The sequence below is a fragment of the Schistocerca serialis genome, chromosome 2 (assembly GCF_023864345.2).
Source record: "Schistocerca serialis cubense isolate TAMUIC-IGC-003099 chromosome 2, iqSchSeri2.2, whole genome shotgun sequence".
Classification (NCBI taxonomy): domain Eukaryota; kingdom Metazoa; phylum Arthropoda; class Insecta; order Orthoptera; family Acrididae; genus Schistocerca; species Schistocerca serialis.
The window spans coordinates 146,501,650-146,524,973 of record NC_064639.1 but is presented as its reverse complement, the minus strand read 5'-3'; the positions used below and the strand labels follow the sequence as shown (position 1 = coordinate 146,524,973).

General features: G+C 41.8%; 1 protein-coding gene across 1 annotated transcript in view; it reads right to left on the bottom strand.

Annotated features, from left to right (window-relative positions):
• LOC126455473 (mast cell tryptase-like) overlaps nucleotides 1-5,427 on the bottom strand; it is a 33,891-nt gene extending 28,464 nt beyond the window's left edge. The window contains exons 1-2 of the mRNA XM_050091227.1: nucleotides 5,271-5,427; nucleotides 3,650-3,816 (exon numbers count right to left, since the gene is read on the bottom strand). Coding sequence (XP_049947184.1) covers nucleotides 3,650-3,816; nucleotides 5,271-5,364 — 261 coding nt within the window. The 5' untranslated portion in view covers nucleotides 5,365-5,427. The remainder of the gene's footprint in view (nucleotides 1-3,649; nucleotides 3,817-5,270) is intronic.
• Between the last annotated feature and the right edge of the window lie 17,897 nt (nucleotides 5,428-23,324).

The window sequence follows — 23,324 nt, the reverse complement described above, 5'->3', positions numbered from 1 at the left end:
GCTAAAGTGAAAACACAATTAGTCTCTTACTTTTTAATATGGTCTATGGAAACTACACTCTTATCTGGTTAATAGCTCTGTGTTGAAGAACTAGTAGTGAATTGGAAGCAGGATGTTTATAGGTATTTAAATTGGTCACCATAGAGGTAATATCACTGTAGGTCAAATAATTTCTTATGCATTCACTCACTGTATCCTGTAGATTCTGTCAAGAAGGAGAGTTTTTAGCATTGTGGAACAAGTTGAGGTATGTACAAGTACATTCCTGGCCATTAAAAGTGAAGCACCAGAATGTATATCAAATAACATAACTGTGCTTATTGTGCATTTATAGTATAGTAGGAAGAATACATTGTTAAATTTGTAAGTGATTTGGGAGTATACAGGGTGTGAAACTTAGGAGGCTACAGAGAGCTGTCAACTAGGCAGAAACAGTAACTCCAGTCCTATTTGATATCAAATTGAGCTAAGCCTGGGTGACAAACAAGAATGTCATACAATGCTGTATCAACTCTACACCAGAGTAGTTCATCAATCACAGTGGCTAGCGTGTGGTGGCATACCAGTCTCTCAAGAGCCCATGGTCAGACGTTTTATTGGGTGAGAATTTGGAGAACATGTTAGCCAGGGTAAACAGACAAACACCTCCTTATTGAGGTAATTCTGGACAGCACAGGCAACATATGGTCTTGCATTATCTTGTTGAAAGATAACATCACAGAGACCCTGAAGATGGTGTGCAGCAATGTTTGTTAACACATTAGAAATATATATGGGCTGCTAGATTGAAATTTTCACTCTGCAGCGGAGTGTGCACTGATCTGAAACTTCCTGGCAGATTAACATGGTGTGCTGGACCAAGACTCGAACTCGAGACCTTTGCCTTTTGCAGGCAACTGCTCTACCATCTGAGCTATCCAAGCATGACTCATGAGCCATCCCCACAGCTTCAATTCTGCCAGTACCTTGTCTCCTACCTTCCAAATTTCACAGAAGCTCTTCTGCAAATGTTGCAGAGCCTCCACACAGGTACATCCATTGTGGTGCTGTATGCAGAACCAGCACTTGTCTGAAAAGATGACGTGGTGTCAGCCTTGTGCCCATTATTAGATGGCTCCCTTCTGGAACATCTCCCTCTACTGCCACAACAATGGAAACTGCAATAATAGTTGCCGTGCTAACAGTAAGCAGTGCTAAAGATGACATTACATTGTGTGTTTGTGTACTTTTCTTGCCACAGTCAACAATATGCCTATCTTCTTTGGCTAGCCACTGAGACTTTGCAGGGCACTGGGTATGGCTGTCCTGAAGCAAATGACTCCATATTCACATGATAATTGTGGGATGCTGACCAACATGAGCAGCAATATCACAGAACGATAATACACCAAAATCCTGCCTCTGTCAAATTCATGGACTGTTGTCATGATTTCTGCAAAGAAAATATAGGAAGTTATATTCAGTTTGTGATATTTGTGTTTGGATACATACTGTCATTTATGCTCCAGAATGCATCATTGTTTTGAAATGTTGTTTCCACATTTCAACTAGAAAGTGTGGTAAGTCACAATATGTAATCATTATTCTGGATAATCTTTCCAAACTGTAGGGTCACTGACATTAGTTTGTTGTAGAATCTTAGAATGTATTCTGAGCTCAATCATAATGAGATATCTTGAACAGAATGAACTCCTCCTTGCCAACCAGCATGGATTCTGAAAACATCGATCATTTGAAACCCAGCTCACAGTTTTCTCACAAGACATACTGAAAGCTTTGTACCAAGGCAGTCAGCTACAGGCAGTATTTCTTCATCTCCAAAAAGCATTTGGGTCAGTATCACATCTATGCTTATTACCCAAAGAACAATCATATGGGGTAGGATTGATGATTTTTTGGTATGGAGGATGCAGCATGTTATCTTGGTTGAAGAGTCATCATCAGATGTAGAAGTAACTTTTGGTGTGTCCCAAGAAAATGTATTGGTACCCTTCATGTTGTATATTGATGAACTTGCAGACAATATTAATGGTAACCACAGACTTTTTGTGGATGATACAGTTATCTATAATGAAGTGTGGTCTGAAAGAAGCTGCATAAATATTCAGTCAGTTCTTGATAAGATTTAAAAGTAGTGTAAATACTGGCAAATTGCTTTAAATATTCATAAATGTAAAATGGTACACATCACAAAATGAGAAAATGTAGTATCCTAAGATTACAGTATCAACGAGTCACAGTTGGAATCAGCAACTCATACAAATACCTGGCTGTACCACTTTGTTGGGATATGACATGTAATGATCACACAGCCTCATTCATGGGTAAAGCAGATGGTACACTTTCATTTATTGGAAGAATACTGCAGAAGGGCAATCACTCATGTGAGCCCTCCTAGAATATTGCTCAGTGTGTGGGACCCAAGCAAGAGAGGACTGCCAGGGAACACTAAACACATGCGGAGAAGGGGAGCATGAATGGTCACATGTTTGTTTGACCCATGTGAGAATGTCACAGAGATGCTAATAAAACTGAACTGACAGACTCTTGAAAACAGACGTAAACTATACATGGAAAACCTACTTACAAAGTTTCAAGAGCCAGCTTTAAATGATGATTCTAGGAATATACTATGACCCTCTACATATCGCCAATATAGGGATTGTGAGGACGAGATTAGACTAATTACAGCATGCACAGAGGCATTTAAATAGTCATACTTTCACTGCTCCATACAAGAATGGAATGGGAAGAAACCCTAATAACTGATACAATGAGACGTACCCTCAGTCATGCATCTCACAGAGGACTTTGAAGCATAGATACAGGTGTGGATGTAGATGAAAGTGGGTCAAAAGTCACTAAACCATCATAACCTAACTAAATATGAAATAAAATGATCAGAATTTTGAAATAACTGAACACTTTATAGAAGTTATAGGGCTATTTATAACATTCTTTCTTGAACTGTTTTCCATCTTTGTTGATACAACTCATTATCACATCTCTTAATCAATTTGATATTGTCTTGCAAAACTGAAGCCTATGGTCATGACTGTCTCCCAATAGCCCATGTATGAAATGAGTTATGCAATGTTCAAATTTGGCCTTATGTAAAATTCTTTGCACAGAAGTTCTAGAAACATCCTGTCTGAGAAATAATCTGCTAGGAGGCACTTTAGGACACTAGATAACGTCTTGTAAAACTTTAAGCTTAGTTTCTTCACTTAATCATGGCCTACCTGATCTGCGGCAACCGGTGTGTGATATCTGACAACCTGCTGCAGATCCATGTTTCTATAAACATTTCCATAAATTGTAGACAGCATTGTTTGTAGGTGAAATGGTGTTGTAATTATTAGTCCTCTCAGTTATTATTACATTATAATCACCTTCGTATGACATTTTTAGAGCAAAGCCCCTCTCTTCATTAAAAAACATCTTCACAACAAGTTAGAATTAGTAAAGAATGATGTCAGAGATATTTGATTTAATAGCAGTAAACTCTGGTTTTTGTATCTATAATTATCACAATCAGCCTACAATTGGTAAAGACTTTTTGCCCACCCCATACATAAGTTTCCTATGAGAAGTACTAGTTCACTGGTCTCATAATTGCACCATTTTTAGTACTTTGTTATTAACTCACCTGCCAGGGGTATGCTCCATAAGAGGTCTCGGTGCCACCAACAATCTTAGGATAAGGGGCTCCATTCCTGTGTGGATGGTGCTCAACCTCTCTTGTTCCACAACTGATGACTGGCACAGGGCTTGTAAAGGGAAATTTAGGATAGCCACCACTTCTTCGTAATCTGGCTGTTGCAAAAAAAAAAAAGGAATTAAGTTCAATCTTTTAATTAATTTATATGCCTTAATCAGTACTCATTTAAAAATTACTTTTTACAGTGATCAAACAGTCCACGAGTGTACTGTTGGTCCAAGTGTCAATGGGCCCAATATTTCAGCACTCAACATGTCACCCATATCAGATGCACTGATGAACCAAGCTCCTGAGGATGTGTACTTATATACCCTCCCACCACAAGCCATTCCCTCCATGGTCCGCACCTGAGGGCATGCATCGGCAGTTGAGCTTGTGGAGAGACTTGCAGCAGCATCAGTTTTGATGTAGTTTCTCCGTCTACCTTGCTTGCCAGATCACTGAGTTTACTGCTCATCTTCTTAATTAGGCCCAATGCTGATTCTCAAGCCTTGCTGAGATTATAGCTGCAGTCCTGATTGATAAGATTATCCCTGTGTGAATTTCAGTGGCTTCTTTAATGACTCTGTCCCATTGGAGGTCTGCACAAAAATCCTGGTATGCCCATATTCCATAGAGTAATTCTCTAACAAACAGTGCTCTGTGACTGCCGACTTATTGGGGTACATTATTCAAGTGTGCCACTGGTCTTCTCAGCATCGACCACTGATGGTGCACACTGTTTGTCCAATATATGTCTTGCCACATTGGCACTGAGTCTGACATACCCCAGCCTTCAACAAACCAAGGTAATCTTTGACACCCCCAAATAATGCCTGTCTTTTATTTGGTGGGCAAATAATGGTTCTTACATGGTGCATTTTCAGTACGCATCCAACTTTTTCCAATAGCATGCTGGTGTATAGTATAAATGCGGTGGCTACCTTTTCCTCCATATTTTCTTCTGTCTCCACAGGCTGTACTGTGGTGGTGGAGCAAGAGTGTGTTTAAATTATCATTCTAATATCCATTTTTTGATACACAGTTCTGAGGTGCTCAAGTTCCTGTGGCAGACACTCTGCATCTGAGATGGGCCCTGTAGCATGTACCAGGATTTTAGCACAGACTTCCAAATACAGGGGCAGCGTCATTAGAGAAGCCAAGAAAATTTGCACCAGGGACAATCTTATTAATTGGTAGTGTGGCTATAATCTCAGGAAGGCTTGGGAACAAGCACTGGGTCTAATTAAGAAGACGCTCAGGAAACACAATGATCTGGTGTGGGCAGAGAAATTATGTCGAAGCCACCAAAAATGCCAATGTGACTGGTAACACTTACCCTCAGGCATGGATCACAGAAGGAATGGCTTGCAGTGGGAGGGGATGTAAGTCGGCCATGCACCCTCAGAAGCTCAGTTTGTCAGTGCACCTGATGATGGTGATATGTCTGTTTGCCAAAATATTGGGACTGTTGGAAACTGTGGACTGGCAGCACACCTGTCAACTGTTTGATTAACAATTACACCATGAGAAACAGAAGAAATACTTCTTACAGTGTCTGTCGACTTACGTGGAGCCTGTGTGTATTTCATATCTTCATGTGGCGCAGCCAATAACAAGTGTGCCACAAACAAAATTCCAGTTGTTTTACCAATAAGCAGCATTTTCAAAAAAATTGTGTGGTGTCCTTTTTTTTGTATATCCTTGTTTGGCAGAACACCAAGACCCTCCTTCTGAAATGTACAGAAGAAATGATTGTAATATGGTGATGACACACACAAACATATTAAAGTTCTTATTTAAATATCTCTGGAAAATGTTATCATTACAAGCCAAAATAAAAAAATATGTGGAGCACACTTGGTAGCTCCAAAAACTGACACTGTGATCCTTCACAAAATAAATTTATACCACAGGAGTGGGAAAAGGCTTAACTCAAGTTATGCTTAAATGGGTAGTAATATGTGTTAGACTATAGCTCTTATATAGAGTTTTCTCAACTACTAACATTAGATGGTAGCTCCATTTGAATGACAATTATTTGCAGTCTACTTTTGTGCTGCAGAAGGTTTTCTGTGTGCACTTGAAAATTCCTATCAGAAATTTGTCAGATTAACAAAGAGACAGATGAACTGAATAGTTATTATCTTCAGGAATTACATCTCCTAACAGATAAGAAATAAAGTAAAGAGAACCCCTGATTTCTGGAACGGAAGGTTGCTTCTTCAGCAAAAAAAAAAAAAAAAAAAAAAAAAAAAAAAAAAAAAAAAAAAAAAGAGGAGGAAAAAGTCTGGAAATGGTGATAACATACAGGGAAAGGACATGTTGGGTGGTAGGATAGAGCAGAGGGGGTAGGGGAGAAATGAGTTACAGCTCATGAAGGCACTTCTAACAAGGGTTTTGAGTAACCTGTATTTCATATTTCCCTCAACAATTTTCCTCTTTTAAGACCATGATGTGTTCTGTTTTTTAATGTGTGTTTCTATTGGCTATTCTGGGAGTTGTACCATCTGACAGTAAGAGTACACTATGTGACCAAAAGTGTCCGGAAACCTGGCTGAAAACGTCTTACAAGTTCATGGTGCATCCCATCGGTAATGCTGGAATTCAGTATGGTGTTGGCCCACCCTTAGCCTTGACGACAGCTTCCACTCCTGCAGGCATATGTTCAATCAGGTGTTGGAAGATTTCTTGGGGAAAGGCAGCCCATTCTTCACGGAGTGCTGCACGGAGGAGAGGTATCAATGTCGATCAGTGAGGTCTGACACGAAGTCGGCATTCCAAACCATCCCAAAGGTGTTCTATAGAATTCAGGTCAGGACTCTGTGCAGGCCAGTCCGTTACAAGGATGTTACTGTCGTGTAACCACTCCGCCACAGGCTGTGCATTATGAACAGGTGCTCGATCATGTTGAAAGATGCAATCGCCATCCCCGAATTTCTCTTCAACAGTGGCAAGCAAGAAGGTGCTTAAAACATCAATGTAGGTCTGTGCTGTGGTAGTGCCATGCAAAACAACAAGGGGTGCAAGCCCCATCCATGAAAAACATGACCACCCCATAACACAACCGCCTCCAAAGTTTACTGTTGGCACTGCACACAGTGGCAGATGATGTTCACCAGGCATTCATCATACCTATACATTGGATCACCACATAGTATACCATGATTTGTTACTCCATACAACATTTTTCCACTGTTCAATTGTCAAATGTTTACACTCCTTACCCCAAGTGAGACATTGTTTGGCATTTACTGGAGTGACGGGTGGCTTATGAGCAGCCGCTTGACCGTGAAATCGAAGTTTTCTCACCTCCCGCCTAACTGTCATAGTACTTGCAGTGGATACTGATGCAGTTTGGAATTCCTGTGTGATGGTCTGGATAGATGTCTGTTTATTACACATTACGACTCTCTTCAACTGTCGGCAGTCTCTGTCAGTCAACATATGAGGCTGGTCTGTATGCTTTTGTGCTGCACATGTCCCTTCACGTTTCCATTTCACTATCACATCTGAAACAGTGGACCTAGGGATGTTTAAGAGTGTGGAAATCTTGTGTACAGATGCATGACAGAAGTGACACCCAATCACCTGACCACATTCGAAGTCCATGAGTTCCGTGGAGTGCCCCATTCTGCTCTCTCACGATGTTTAATGACTATTGAGGTTCCTGATATGGCTTTCCTGGCAGAAGGTGGCCGCACAATGCACCTAATATGAAAAACGTATGTTTTTGAAGGTGACCAGATACTTTTGATCACATAGTGTGTATATTGCAATTGAGTACTACTCATTAACAACATCCTTTTGTACTTATTTGTTTATGTATTAGTTATGTAGCTTCATGGCACTGATTGGTAGCTATATGCAATACTGTATGCAAACACAATTTTTTAAAATTGTTCTCCTATTAATGGAACAAAAATGACTTGCTCCTCTTGTAGTATGTAAACAACCCAGTGCATAAAAATGCCATACAGCTGTGGACATTACTGTGTCAGAGGAACACGAGAGATGTACATGTCTATATTAACCCAAATAATCAGCTGTAACTGAAGACGTCTAGAAAATCAAATTAAATAAAACCATCATCAGATGGACAAGTGGCTTCTAGAACTAGGTATATCTTATACAAGAAGCTATATTAATTTAAATAACAAATAACATGCCTAAATGCAGTATGCAACCCTGTCATCATGAGGTTGCTCCAACCACACAGAATATTGAGTAAAAAACAAAGTTTTTCATGACAATGACTAAGATACCAGTTCTGTTGTGATGACTGACATAGCTATATTAACATGGTACTTTCATGCTGACTTGAGCTGTGAATGAAAGATGAAAAAAATAAGTGGTTAGCACTAGACAGTGAGGGGAACACCGGACCAAAAAGTCATGAGAGAGTAAACTACTTGAGACAAATGAAAGCTCAATATTTGAAATCATTAAAGTAAATTTCATGCTATAGTGATATTTTTCTGTTTTGATTGGTTTGTCCAAGCATCAAATCCAAAAGAAGATGCATTTACTTCCATAGGCTTTTCTAACTGGAAAAAAACTTTGGAACAATTCCGTCTTCATGAAAATATGTTGAACCATAAGGAAGGTGTTCCGAACCTAATTTCTATCACTAACTGAAGTGTGGCCTCCCAATTAAATGAACAGTTAGATAGCGATATGAAAAAAGGCCGTTTAGCTCTTGAGGTGTGCAATTTATATGCCGACAAGGACTAGCAATTAGAGGGCACGAAGATGTAAACACAATTTTTTTTCAATTGTTGGAGCTCTGAGTTTAAAGATTGGTTAGGGTTCAAAAATGGTTCAAATGGCTCTGAACATTATGGGACTTAATATCTGATGCCATCAGTCGCCTAGAAATTAAAATTACTTAAACCTAACTAACCTAAGGACATCACACACATCCATGCCCGAGGCAGGATTCGAACCTGCGACCGTAGCGGTTGCGCGATTCCAGACTGAAGCGCCTAGAACCGCTCATCCTCACAGGCCGGCATTGGTTTGGGCGTTCGGGGTATAAGTGGACATCCCACGATATTCAAAACGTGATCATTGATCGACTAGGAAAGTCTGTGTAGAGAAAGGAATTGGCTTCAATCAAGAAGACTGAGCTTTTTTTCTATTATGGTTGACGAAACAAGTGATTCTTTGATTCACGAACAAGTGTCTTTTGTATTCGTACTGTTGATGATTCCTTAATCATAAACGAAGACTTTGTTGGGTAATATGAGACCACAAACACTGAATCACAAACTCTGTGTAGTATTTTAAAAGACGTTTTTACTCTTGATTTGTCAATGGATAACATAAGAGGACAGTGCTATGATGGTGCCTCGAATATGAGAGGTAAGTTGAAAGGACTAAAAAAGTTGGTTTTGGATGTACAACCAAAAGCACGTTAGGGTGTAAGTCCCAATTAAAACCCGCTATTTGCATACTTTTTGACTGAAAGTATTAGGCATACTGTATTAACTGTATTAAAACATTAACTTTGAGATGATGTTTTTATTTAGTGAACCCTGAGCCTTATTCAAAGTAAGCTTAAATTAGCTCTTTCACTTATTAATCAAAGTGCTATTAAGGCGACAGCAAAATTTTTGTTTTATTCTTTTAATGATTTATTTAAATATAATTTCAGTCTTTTCAGAGCTATATATTCACTACTCTGTAATAGTCTATAAGCGTGATTATTATTGTAAATTAAATTAGCTTTTTACGAAAGTGCTGTGCGTGTTTTGTTTCTTTTTTCAAAGCCAAAAAACGTGTCAGGCTTGTCGAGTTTCCCGAAGTGTCGAGTTATCGAGAATCCAGTTTTCGGGGTTCTAATGTTGATCTTATGGCTCTAAAATGCTTATAAAAACTTTATAACTCACTATTTTTCATAAAAAAATTTAGAAAATTTCCCGGGGCAAGACCCTCAGTATGCCTCTCCCCCCCCCCCCCCCCCCCCCCCCCATCCCCCCAAATATTTTTTTACAAGTCGGCACCGTTGCTTGGCATCACCGGTAGTCCGCCACCTTATGGACAGTCATCTTCTGAGGACACTGGTCTTTGAGCATCCGCTGCTTGATCTACATATGACATCTGGCTACAGCTACTCAGCGACTGTCAGAATCGAAGATACAGAAGGCCACGACAAGTCATGAAGAAGTGAGAAAAGAGAAACTCAGACTATACAGGAAGAATCGCGAATTGCATGCCACAATTCTTTTGTTAAAAACTGAGCTAAATGTAATGCATTCTTATCTGCAACACCTCAGATGGCGCCAGCACCACAAATCAAGCAGACTGGTAGCAAATGGCTACAAGCAGCCAGAACTGCTGTCGATGAACTGCCTCAAATAGGCATTGTCAGACAGTCTGACAGCACCTGGGCTATGCCCATTAATCTAGTGCCTAAGAAACATGGACTGTAAACATTATGTGGTGATTCTCGGGCTGCCAATGCTTGCACAATCCCTGATAGCTACAAAATACTGAGCATACAAGTCTTTACTCACACCTTAGCAAGTGTTTCTATGTTCACTGTAATACACGGTAAAAAAGCTTACCTACAAATTCCTTTGGTTACTAAGAACAATTCCAAAACAGCGATAATAACAGTACTTCTGCTCTAAGAACTTTTGTTCATGCCTCATGGTTTGAAAAATGCAGTCCAAACACGGCAATGCTCAATTGACGATATCCTCTTCAAGTTTCCCTTCTGTCATGCATACCTGGGCGATATTTTGGTTTTTCTAAATTTTCTGTATGAACACACCACACCCATTTTCGAGACACTGAAATACTTTGGTATAGTGATAAGCAACGAAAAATGCCAACATAGTAAATTCTAAACAATATTTCTCAGCTACTCCATTAGTTGTAACGGGATTCGACCCACGACTCATCGCATGGAACTCATCCGTCAGCACCCACAGCCTAGAAATTATCAGAAATTATGCCATTTCTCGTCGCGAATAAGTTTTGCAGACATGATTATTTCATGCAGTAGCCACTCAGACCCCACTGATAAATGCACTGGCATATGTCCATGGGGCAAAACCCTGCAAATGTAACAAGCATTTGATCAAATTATGCTCAGTTTATCACATGCTATGATATTAGCTCATCCACTGACGACAGCTCCTATGTCAGTCATTTCTGATATGAGTAACACTGCCGCACTCAGAAGCACTGTAAGTCGTTAGCTTATGACAGAGAATGCTGAGGGAAGACCACTTACTATTTATTCTGACCGCCAGCCACTGGTAGAGTCCATATGTAGTTCACCAATAGACTGTTGTGCCCCTCGTCTCTGACACTTTGACTGCATCACACAATTTACGATTGATGTCCAGCACCTCAGCGTTGTGCACAATGTCATGGCTGACTAACTTTCTTGAGTAAATGCACTATCTGTTGACGTGAACTACAATGAGCTCACCAAAGTCTAACAGCAGGATACACAGAATATGTAATCCCTTACAAGATATTACGGCTGGTTTCAAACTTGAACGGTGGGCCATTCCTGGTTCCTCTGTGCAAGTCTGGTGTAATGTGTCACAAAATCATCTCTGGCCTCTCGTCCCACTCAATATGCAGAAACGTGTTTTTCACAGCTTGCACGAACTGTCACATTTGGAAAGATGCCCTATGACTAAACTAGTTGCAGACTGTTTGTCTGGCCACATGTGAAATGAGACTGTAAATTGTGGATTCAAACTTTCACAGCTTCCAACACTGCAATCGGATGGCACACACAACTGAAGCACAGGTGATATGAAATACCTAAAGGTCGTTTCCAACATGATCAGACCCTTCCCAGAGTCAAAAGGTTTCCAATACATTCTTTCCACCACGGACTACCTTACCCATTGGGTCAAAGCCACATCCTTGCCAGACATCATGGCAGAAACGACAGCAAGAGTACTTGTCCACTTGTGGATCTCATGTTTTAGTTGCCCTGGCTGCATCATGACTGAACAAGTTCGCCAGTTTGAATCTACATTATTTTCCAAACTCTGTAATCTTTATGGTGTCCAGCATTACTGCATCACAGCCTGTCATCCAAAAAGTAATAGTTTAGTGATACATTGGCATCGAGGGCTCAAGGCAGCACAAGGATCACAACATCCCATAATTTTTCTTCTCTCTTGCCGAGAAATTGTCCACCCGTGGCCTGCATAGCGGTCAGCCACGGCACAATTGATCATGTGCACCTGTGCTAAGCTGACTTCAACAGCGGTATCTACTCCCCAAGTGCATGGTGGGCGGGGGGGAGGCGGGAATCCGTGGAGTCGTAGCGTCGATAACGCAAGTGAGGGTTAATAAGACTTTGGTCACTGGTTGAGAGCCTTTGAGGAGATCATCTTCGACACTGTCAGTTTGTGATGAAGAACTGTCTAGTGTACATGTATTCTTGCTGGATCTCCATGTTCTCAATAAAGTGTATCTTAACAGCATTAATATGGTGCCTGCATTTCATTTCAAGCATTCCAGCCAGGAATACATACAAACTCGTGCAGTCATTACTACCAAGATCAGAAAAACTGCCTATCCTGTGAGATTTGATACATGGACTACACTTTTTGACAGTGATTACCAGAGAAGCTCACAACTTTCGCTGTTTGAACGTCTGTCAAAGTTTCATTCACGCTAGAACAACACTGTGATGGTATTACATAAGTTTAGGCCCACTTTCTGTGAACTGAATACACCAGATATTTCAGCAATGTATCCAATGAGCAACGAACAGCATATGTTTGTTTACGTGAGGATCCAGTTTAGATGAAAACAGTACAGCTGCATTTAAGCACCATGACTAACAACTCACGTAACAATATTATTAATAAGCCACGAAAGGCACAGTCTTAAATTCTATTTTATTTACACAGCAGACTGTTCCGACAGAAACTTTATAGCAGCAGGAGTACTTGCTGGAACGGCAAGTAAATTACATATCCCCTCCACCGTTGTTTGCTTGCTTCCTCCACTATTGTTTCTTTTTCTACTCTTCAGTGGATGGAAAACGGCAAAAATCGAAAGCTTTCGGCCAAGTAGCATATTTGCTTCAGCATCCACTCGCCGACTGAGGAAAATACTGCTTCTCAAAGACAGAAACAGGAATACTCACGCACCTCTTCCGGTTAGTTGTTAAAAAGTGTTTCTTTCTTTTTCTCGGTTAGTTTTTGTGCCCCTCCATACCTTTTGGGCCTCTCTCACCAACCCTTTGGTATGACTGTCAGCTTACGGACGTATGACTTTTTTAAAACTTGTTTAAGGGAGCACTGAAATGAGAGTCGTGTGTACCACGTCCCGTACTGAGAGGCTGTGATGTGTTCCTTGTTACAGAAAGGAAAAGGTCTTCCTATGGCCATGCGTTTCCTCTGGAAACCAGTTCCGTCAATAACCTTGCAAGGCAGGGGGCGTATGTGGCGCACGGCGCATTAACGTCACCAGCGATTACCTCTCTCCGCTGCAGAGACAGCGGCAGCCAGAGATAAACGAGCTGAGGGCAGGCGAACCGGTTACAGCCGGTTACCCACTCAGCCCTTATCTCTGCAAATTGGGGTTACGCTCCCTTTCCCCTGGAGAGGAATCTCTCGCCCGCACACCACGGCAACACACCGAGCCACCGCGACTCCACATCTGGTGGCTAACCTCGAATTCTTGGAATGCATCTAGCGAAAGGCGGCACTGTGGTTTTGTTGAAATCTAGAATCCACAGGGGGCACACTTCCCGAATCCACTTCTTCATACATTTACTGTTTTATTTATCTTCTCCTCGTTTCATTTTCAGATGTCGCCACAGATTACATAAAAATATCGTAAATTTTCGAACTGTCCTCCATTGGTAAACGTCATTACTCGCCGCATACAGTCGTTATCGTTTAAAATTTGCACCTATTGTCCGCCTGTTTCTCTGACTCGATCCACGCTTTGAATTAATTTACTCTGTAAACACCACAAGGCAGTAGTAGTGGTAGCAGTAGTACCCCAGATCATGCTTGGTGTTAGTTGTAGTTTTATTCAACTGCAGACCACTTGTACAAGGATGCTAGACATGTTGTAGTATTAACATATCAGAAGAACAAAAATGGAGTAACTCGTATTACAGCCATTTACATACTTATAGGTCTAGTCTGACAAGAATGTGGCAGGAAGTTGGCCGCAGCTTTAAAGTAAGAACCATCGCTGCATTTGCTTGAAGTAATATAGGGAAACCACGGAAAATCTAAATCGTGACAGCCGAATGAAGAATGGAGCCCCACCCTCCCGAATACAAGGCCAGTCCATTTAAAATGGTGTTATCTCATTTGGTTTATTCCAACCGTCCTACTGTACAATACTGTTTTCTCTATAAAAGGCTAGTGCAACAATGTTCATTCGTTTCTCACTACCAATCACAGTAAGCATTACACATGCAACACACTTATTACTTCATAAGTTCACCAGAAAACATTAATCACGCCTAGACAAATCATGACAAGTATCATTTAATATCGTGTAATTCCGCACTTGGAGTTGATAAGCGTATATATTGGGTTTGAAAGTGAGCCCACAAGATTGCGTAGGTACGTTGCACCCAATTTAAGCCACTCGCTGTGGACTTGTAGTAATTCCACCAAATTGCGGAGATGCCGATGTCGGCGTTTTACATGCTGATGTCACACAGATTTTCTATGGTGTTCAAGTCAGGTGATTACGCAGGCTAGTCGAGATATGGCAGTGTGGTGGATGTGTATAGAAAATCAGTCACATATTCTTAATCCGATGAACTTTGCAGTTATCGCCTGCATGTGCGTGTGTGAGCAATAGCCTCTTGCGAGGTGATCGACTCCAAATGTTCACTCCTTGCAATTCCCGTCGTAAAGTTCTCGCGCTAACAGGTAGGAATGGACCTCCATTCAAGCCGGCCGGGGTGGCCGTGCGGTTCTAGGCGCTACAGTCTGCAACCGCGCGACCACTACGGTCGCAGGTTCGAATCCTGCCTCGGGCATGGATGTGTGTGATGTCCTTAGGTTAGTTAGGTTTAAGTAGTTCTAAGTTCTAGGGGACTGATGACCACAGTAGTTAAGTCCCATAGTGCTCAGAGCCATTTGAACCTCCATTCACTGCGTGCACCAATGCCTGACGGGTTTGGAGACGATTTTGATTCACAAGCCGCGAAACGCGTCTCTGGTCTCTTTCAGTCAGAATCTTTTCCCGACCACAGTTTTAAGCTCGTGTTTCGTGGCCGCGTGTGTTGTACACTGCTTGTAGACACGTTCGACAGTCTGCCGCGAAACACCAGATGACGCCGGGCATGCCCAAACATGATTGCCCCTTTCTGCCACTCTGCAACATCCTAACATTTATTTACGTTTACGTGCGATGTCGGTTAAAACATGAATGTCTCACTGGTCGCTACTGCCTTATGCTCATGGAGAGGTAGTGCGTACGCGGTTGAGCATGACACGCTCGCTACGCCAACTGGGGCTTAACGATTCATCTGTGCTTGCGCACTGGGATGACACAGGTTTTGTCGGTGAGCTTAATTTAACACTACAGATCTATCAGCTGATATCAGGACCATGGCGACGATGTTTTTTCTACATTTTTTGTGCCACTACTTCTCATTTGCTAGCCTGAAAAACCGAGTCAGCAATCCTCCATAATGATTAAGGTGTTGAACTCAGAAAGAGGATAAGGTGTTAGTATTATACATCGCATAGCTCTCGGAGTAAGGTGCTCCAGAGAAGAATAAAAGGAAGAAAACTTAACGCGAACGTGTTATGTAAAAGATAGATATTTTACATTCTTTCTGTTATTATTTAATTACTAGCTGCGCCCAGCCACCCTTTGGTGTGATTCAGTCTGCTTAAATGAAAAAAAGAGCAGTCACACATTTCTGCCATGTATGGGAATTGGATATACGACCTAATCTCCTTCTCTCCCCTGTCTCTGTCCATCTCCGAATCCTCCGTTCTTTGTCCATCTACTCCTCTTCCCCCCCCCCCCCACCTCGCTGTCCATCACCTCCTCCTTCCCCCCCTCTCTCTCCTCTGCCCCCTCTCTCTTCCCCTCTCTCTGTACATCACCTCCTCCCCCTTTCTCTGGCCATCTTCTCCTCCTCCCGTGTCTCACCATCTCATCCCGCCCCCTCTCTCTGTCATTCTGGATCACAATTTTTCCGAGCAGTTTGTCCTTTGTTATTTTTTTCCTGCGGTTATTACAAATAATACTGAGACACGTAAGGCAGAGACTATACCACGCAATTTGTATTGGCACCGCCGAGTCTTAATTAAATTAGCATTACAATTTTTTTCCACTCACAACCACCCACTTCCACCCGCTGCGACCAAAACACCATAGCGCACAATGGGAGGCTTATGGCTACTCTCATGCATAAACGGCATTGGTTTGGAGTGAATAGTTGTGGCTACAAAGTGAAATATAGAGACACCCGTCCCAAACCGTTACTCTGTGTCATCTAAGAAATCCTTCTGTTACTGTATAGTGGCTTGCGGAGTATCTGTGTAGATGTAGAACGTCATTGTAGATGGATGCATGGTGCCTGTCTATCGGACATGTCCGAAAGAACAGACACCACTCATTCACATAACGGATTCGCCTCGGTGGGCAATGAATCCACAATCTTCAGTACGTATGCACATTTCGTTCGACCTCCGGTGGGAATCGAAAATTTGCAAGCATGGAGGACATGAACGGGGACTGCGATAGGTCGGTATGTGGGAGAGTGAGTCGGCCGGGGACCGTGCCGAGAAAGTCTGCGCATTTGCGATAAACACTGTGTCCGTATTGTGTAGTGGTTAAAGCAACTGCCTAGGAAACAGGAGACCCTGGGTTCGAGTCCCAATGAGGCACATATTTTCATTCGTCGCCGGTGATTTCGTATAGGGTCCTGATAGTTGATATCAACAGCTAGAGGAACTATTGATATCAGTTGTATCGGGACTTTACTTTCCTTTACATAAAATCCTTCACTACATAGCATGCTTTACTTAACAGATACTTTTTAACTGCCTTTTTAAAGAAGTTCGTTTCAGTACTTCTCGTATCACTTACCGCTACTTTTACGTCTGGAATTTATTTATTAGAGAGAAAAATGCTAAGTTATTTAGTAATTCGAAGTCCACGATAAACTGGAGGCCTCTCATAACTGGCTGCGTAATTACTCGTGTTCAGGTTAAAGCCACCGTCCAGTCACGCAGGTTCACGTTTCGTACGGCTTTCCTAAGTTACTTCAGACCAATGCCAAGATGTTTCGTTTGGTACGGCCATAGATGATTGCTGTCCTCTTCCGTGACCCACGACCAAATGAACGACAGACGCATCTTTCACTATCTCACTGCTCATGAGAGGGCACACACTAAGGTTCTGTTAGTTTCGATGACTTACTGAAACAGCCTCCAAAGGCAAGAGCGCTGAAGCCTGCTAGTGTGATGAAGGAAGAAATTTTTATCACCACAGTTTCGTAAGTAACGGGACAAAAGATGTTGGCGCAAATATTCTGAGCGCTCAACATTGTGCCGGTGACCCCTAAAACCCTCAGACCTCTCATTTAATGAGCCAGTGGGACATAGTTTCTGGCAGTATACATCGACACTTTTCTTTTTACCTTTTGACAGAGATACCGGTAATCTGTTCTAACCTGTACAAATACTCGTAGTACCAAGGTAGTCATGAACGATGACCAATTTGTTTTCTTAACCTTACTCACCATCTACGTGAATCCAAGGTTTCGGGATTCAAGCTTCAGTCGGTCTTAGAATTTATTCTGCCGCTTAAGGAAGGAAGGAAGGAAGAAAGGAAGGAAAGAAGAACAGTGTCTAAAGTCCCGTCGACATCGAGGTCAATAGGGACGGAGCACAAGCTCGAACATTTCATAGGAAGTAACTCGGCATTCGCCTGGAATGATTTAGGGAAATCATGGAAAACCTACATCTGTATGGCCAGAGGCGGACTTGAACCGTCTGCCTCCGAATGCGATTCCAGTACGCTAACCACTGCGACACCTTGCTCGGTTTCTGTAACTTAATGTATCGCTTCTTTCATAACTGGCAGCGATTTATATATTCAAAACAAGGCTAAATCAGTAAAATTTCATGGTTCTGATAAAAAAATGTCAGTACAAGCTTTTAAGTCTGTCGTGGGCTGAGTGGTGTGCCTTCCGGGTTTTTATGCCACTCTGTTCATAAACGTGCTTCACCGATGTAGTACACATTTGATCAGTTGTGTGTTGCCCTCTAAAGAGTTTGAATGAACTGCTGGGGAACTACTGCACTGTTCAGGGGGATCAAATTTTCTGTGAAACGTATCGTCTATGAGGTGTTTACAGTGCCCAACCTTTATTGATTTCCAAATATTTTGGCGTACCAGAAAAGATTTTACAAATGCAGGGTGTCGTAAAAATGCACCGAGAGAAGCGGAACATCTACCAACGTAGCAGTTGATGTGAGTCTCGTCAATGCGCTGTACCACGCGTTTTTCCTAGGAGTGAACTATACATGTTGCTCACCATGCACGTCTTAAACGTAAGTACATGTATGGGGTAGGGCACTCTGATAAATGTACATCAATTATCCTCATTGTGTCGTTACCGGAGTGCAGTCTTCCAGGCGTTGATGTAAACGACCGAATATTAACGCAAGCGATGCGTAATCGGTTGTCAAAGGGCGAAAAAACAAGCCACTGCTAACTGTGACGACCTCGCTTCGGCAATAGAGGTAACTTTTTTTTGATAACTGACATTTATTACCTTCTTATGTGGGTGGTTGTCATGAAAATTACTGCACTGAACGGTTTATGTAAAATATATTCAGTAATATGTTATTTGATCAATAGAAGAAGTGATTGATAAATTGAATTCTTTATCAGTAAAATAATTCCTTGAAAATCATTTATTGAAGAGCTACAGCAGCTAGTGAGGAGCCAGTTCCCTTTTTCTCGGTAGTGACTTTCCTTTGCCGTATATGTTTCCGATGCGTTAAACATCCAGTTGTTCTCAATTTGTTGTACACATATTTAAATGTACGATGTGTAGGGTGGGGAAGTTGAGGATATCTTTCAGCCCATAAATCTCTAGCTCTCACTGAATTTCGTTGGCATTCTCCGTAAATGAGAAGCACATTGACTTGTTCTTCAAAGGAGTACATCATTCACATTCGCTTGATTCCTATTAGTGTTGTACTGCGAAACAGTCGAATGGTGTTTACATGTCAATGACACTTTAGATGGGTATTTACTATTTGCACGATATACGAGACAGAATTGTCAGAGCATGTGCTTCGATAAGTGCCGAAGTGATACGGAATACCACTCAATCCATGATAACAAGATTGCAGCACTGCATTGATACCGATGGTCATCACTCGAACGCGTTCTCTAATAGGACGTTCATGCCACTTTTTTGACCTTCGTTGACCTTACTATTACACATCATTGTATTCGTCTCGATAGCCACTATCAGAAAATAAGTACCAAACTATAGCATCCCATTTAAAAAAAAACAAACAAAGTTGTCCTTCATATCTCTGACACCAACCCACATAGCAACAAAAAACCAACGTCATGCAACATTTGTCCCACAAATTTTTCAGCTACTATCATACTTTCGAAGTTATTCTAGATGGCAATAGTTAGTGACTCACCCTGTATAGCAGTGAGAACCCCAGACTCGGGATGATCAACACGACAGCGCCCAAACCACGATTATTAATGTACTTTTTGGAATTTACGAAAGATTAATTGGCGACCGTTGTCATCCTCTATAAACGATTCACATATTTCCCAGAGTCATTTCGAGACAAAGAATGCCTCGATCACACGTACGGTTTCTCGTCGGTTTGTGCAGAATCCCATCCTGAAAAAAAAGTGATAAAGGAATTGAAGCCGGCCGGTTTGGCCGTGCAGTTCTAGGCGCTTCAGTCTGGAACCGCGTGACCGCTACGGTCGCAGGTTCGAATCCTGCCTCGGGCATGGACGTGTGTAATGTCCTTAGGTTAGTTAGGTTTAAGTAGTTCTAAGTTCTAGGGGACTGATGACCTCAGAAGTTAACTCCCATAGTGCTCAGAGCTATTTGAACCATTTGCACCAAGGAATTGAAAGAAGGATATTTCAGACTAAGAGGTTTTCAGGACTGTGAAAAGGAAAGACAGCGATATAATAGATTGTTTGGAATTAACAGGTGGCGTGGCCATAGGCATCAAGGACCAGAAAGCAGTGAAGAAAAATATTGAACTCACTGGAGTAAAAGGGAATGGATGAAAAAAAGAATTTTTAAGGTAATCGGTGTGAAAAACTTCGCGCAAATAACGAAGAAAACAACTTTGATTCTGTTCAGTTACATCCTGGAGAAAGTGATTAGATACACTATGTGATCAAAAGTATCCGAACGCAACTGGCTGAAAATGACTTACAAGTTCGCGGCGCCCACCACCGGTAATGCTAGAATTCAGTATGGTATTGGCCCACCCTTAGCCTTGATACAGCTTCCACTCTCTCAGGCATACGTTCAATCAGGTGCTGGAAGGTTTCTTGGGGAATGGCAGCTCATTCTTCACGGAGTGCTGCTCTGAGGTGAGGTATCGATGTCGGTCGGTGAGGCGTTCCAAAACATCCCAAAGGTGTTTTATAGGATTCAGGTCAGGACTCTGTGCAGGCCAGTCCGTTACAGGGGTGTTACTGTTGTGTAACCACTCCGCCACATGCCGTACATTATGAACAGTTGCTCGATCGTGTTGAAAGATGCAATTGCCATCCGCGAATTGCTCTTCAACAGTGGGAAGCAAGAAGGTGCTTAAAAGGTCAATGTAGGCCTGTGCTGTGATAGTGTCACGCAAAACCACAAGGGGTGCAAGCCCCCTCCATGAAAAACACGACTACACCATAACACCACCGCCTCCGAACTATACTGTTGGCACTACACACGCTGGCAGATGACGTCCAACGGGCATTCGCCATACCCACACCCTGCCATCGGATCGCCACATTGTGTATCGTGATTCGTCGCCCCACACAACGTTTTTCCACTGTTCAATCGTCCAATGTTTACGCTCCTTACACAAAGCGAGGCCTCATTTGGCATTTACCGGCGTGATGTTTGGCTTACATGCAGCTGCTCGACCATGAAATCCAAGTTTTCTCACCTCCCACTTAACTGTGGTAGTACTCGCGGTGAATACTGATGCAGTTTGGAATTCCTGTATGATGGTCCGGAGACATTACGACCCTATTCAACTGTCGGCGGTCTCTGTCAGTCAACAGACGAGGTCGGCCTGTACGCTTTTGTGCTGTACGTGTCCCTTCACGTTTCCACTTCCTGGCACGTAGGAAACAGTGGACCTAGGGATGTTTAAGAGAGTGGAAATCTTGCGCACAGACTTATGATACAAGTGACACCCAATCACCTGACCACGTTAGAAGTCCGTGAGTTCCGCGGAGCGCCCCATTCTGCTCTCTCACGATGTCTAATGACTACTGAGGTCGCTGACATGGCGTACCTGGCAGTACGTCGTAGCACAGTGCACCTGATATGAAAAACCTATGTTTCTGGGGGTGTCCGGATACTTTTGATCACACAGTGTAGTACTATAAAAGGAATTTCATAAGATTTGCACCAGGGAAAGACGTTATAATAACAGATTACTTGATATACGCGGTGACATAGCGGTACTGAAGAAGACCAAGAAACAGCGAATATTAGAGTTGACTAACTGCATAATACGGACAGATTCATTGGAGTATAAATCTGTAATGGGAAGACAGTGCTTTGACAAACATAAAAGATGCTTCCGTCATCTGGTAGTATAAAGAAACAACTATCAGGCAGCTAAATAGCACCTAGTGAGTGAAGGAAGATATACAAGATCCTGGTTCCGAAAATAACGCGATAAAACAGCGTTTGAGAAGAATAACAACAACTTAACTACTAACGATGCGCTATAAGAACAGTAAAATATTATGTCTGACCTACATTTTTATATGCTACTGAAAGTACGACTAGAAAAGGAAGGTTAGAGAACACCCAAAAATAGAAAGAGAAAAATGCTCCGAAAAAGGGTGCGCCAAAAATGAAAGCTGCTCGGAAAAGACTACACCTCGACAAATAGTTGGTACATAAAGTTGGTAGAATTGATGGAGAAGAGAAGAACAGAGTTTTATGGAAGTATATGCTCTGGACGTATGATGGAATAACGTAGGCTATGCGAAATTGAAGATTGTGAATTATTTGTTGTTTTTCACTGTTGTAGTGGCATATACATTTTTCATTATGATGTGACTAATTTTGTGAAATCGTCATCTTAAAGTCATTGGAGAATAACCGTCATTAGACCGCAAGGAATCGCGGAATAAGTTGCGACACAAAACGTAGAGAATCTGTGAAGACAAGCGAGAGAGAAAATGTAGATCTCTGGTGTTGCGATATGACAGTGTTGTTGCCGTTTTGAATAACAAATAACTTTGAAGAGGGAAGCTATTAACCACATATAATATTAAAAAGTAGCACAAAACGCAAAACAACAGACACGAATGTTGTGAAGGCTTAGCATTAATACGCAAGAAAATTACGCTACGCTATGTAAGTGTACCAATATTCCGATATCTCTAAATTACCTCTATAAGGTCGCAGATCAGTACCTTTATGTTACAAACATATAAAAAGTGCCAGTTGTAAAAGATTTCGCTCAAAATATTTCACTTTTTATAAACCAATTAACTGAAAAACGTTGTTATAATATTTTTAGGGAAGCATTACGCCACCACAGAGACATTAATTAAATCTAATCCTACATAGAGGGCTTTGCTCTGTCGTCATCAAGTTATCATTATAAACATGCAGCACCGGATGCTGTTGTACATATAAAATGTTCACAGAGAACTGTCGATGTCATCAAGGAGTAAGTAAATAATGATTTTAAATAGTGAGCAGAGCTAACTCTGTAGCATTTCTCCGATTGCATTAATACTGAAAGTATTTCTAAAGCGTACAGGTATACCTCCCCATCGCACCCCCCTCAGATTTAGTTATAAGTTGGCACAGTGGATAGGCCTTGAAAAACTGAACACAGATCAATCGAGAAAACAGGAAGAAGTTTTGTGGAACTATGAAAAAATAAGCAAAATATACAAACTGAGTAGTCCATGCGTAACATAAGCAACATCAAGGAGAACGCGAACTGCGGAGCGCCGTGGTCCCGTGGTTAGCGTGAGCAGCTGCGGAATGAGAGGTCCTTGGTTCAAGTCTCCACGCGAGTGAAAATTTTACTTTCTTTATTTTCGCAAAGTTATTATCTGTCCGTTCGTTCATTGACGTCTCTGTTCACTGTAATATGTTTAGTGTCTGTATTTTGCGACCGCACCGCAAAACCGTGCGATTAGTAGACGAAAGGACGTGCCTCTCCAATGGCAACCGAAAACATTTGATCACAAGGTCATAGGTCAACCGATTCCTCCACAGGAAAACACGTCTGATATATTCGATACGAGACTGGTGACGGCATGTGCGTCACAGGAATATGTTGTCGACCCACCTAACTTGTACACTTGGCGAATGGGTAAAAAGGTTCTTCTACCTTGCCCGATTTAGGTTTTCTTTTGGATGTGATAATCACTCCCAAAA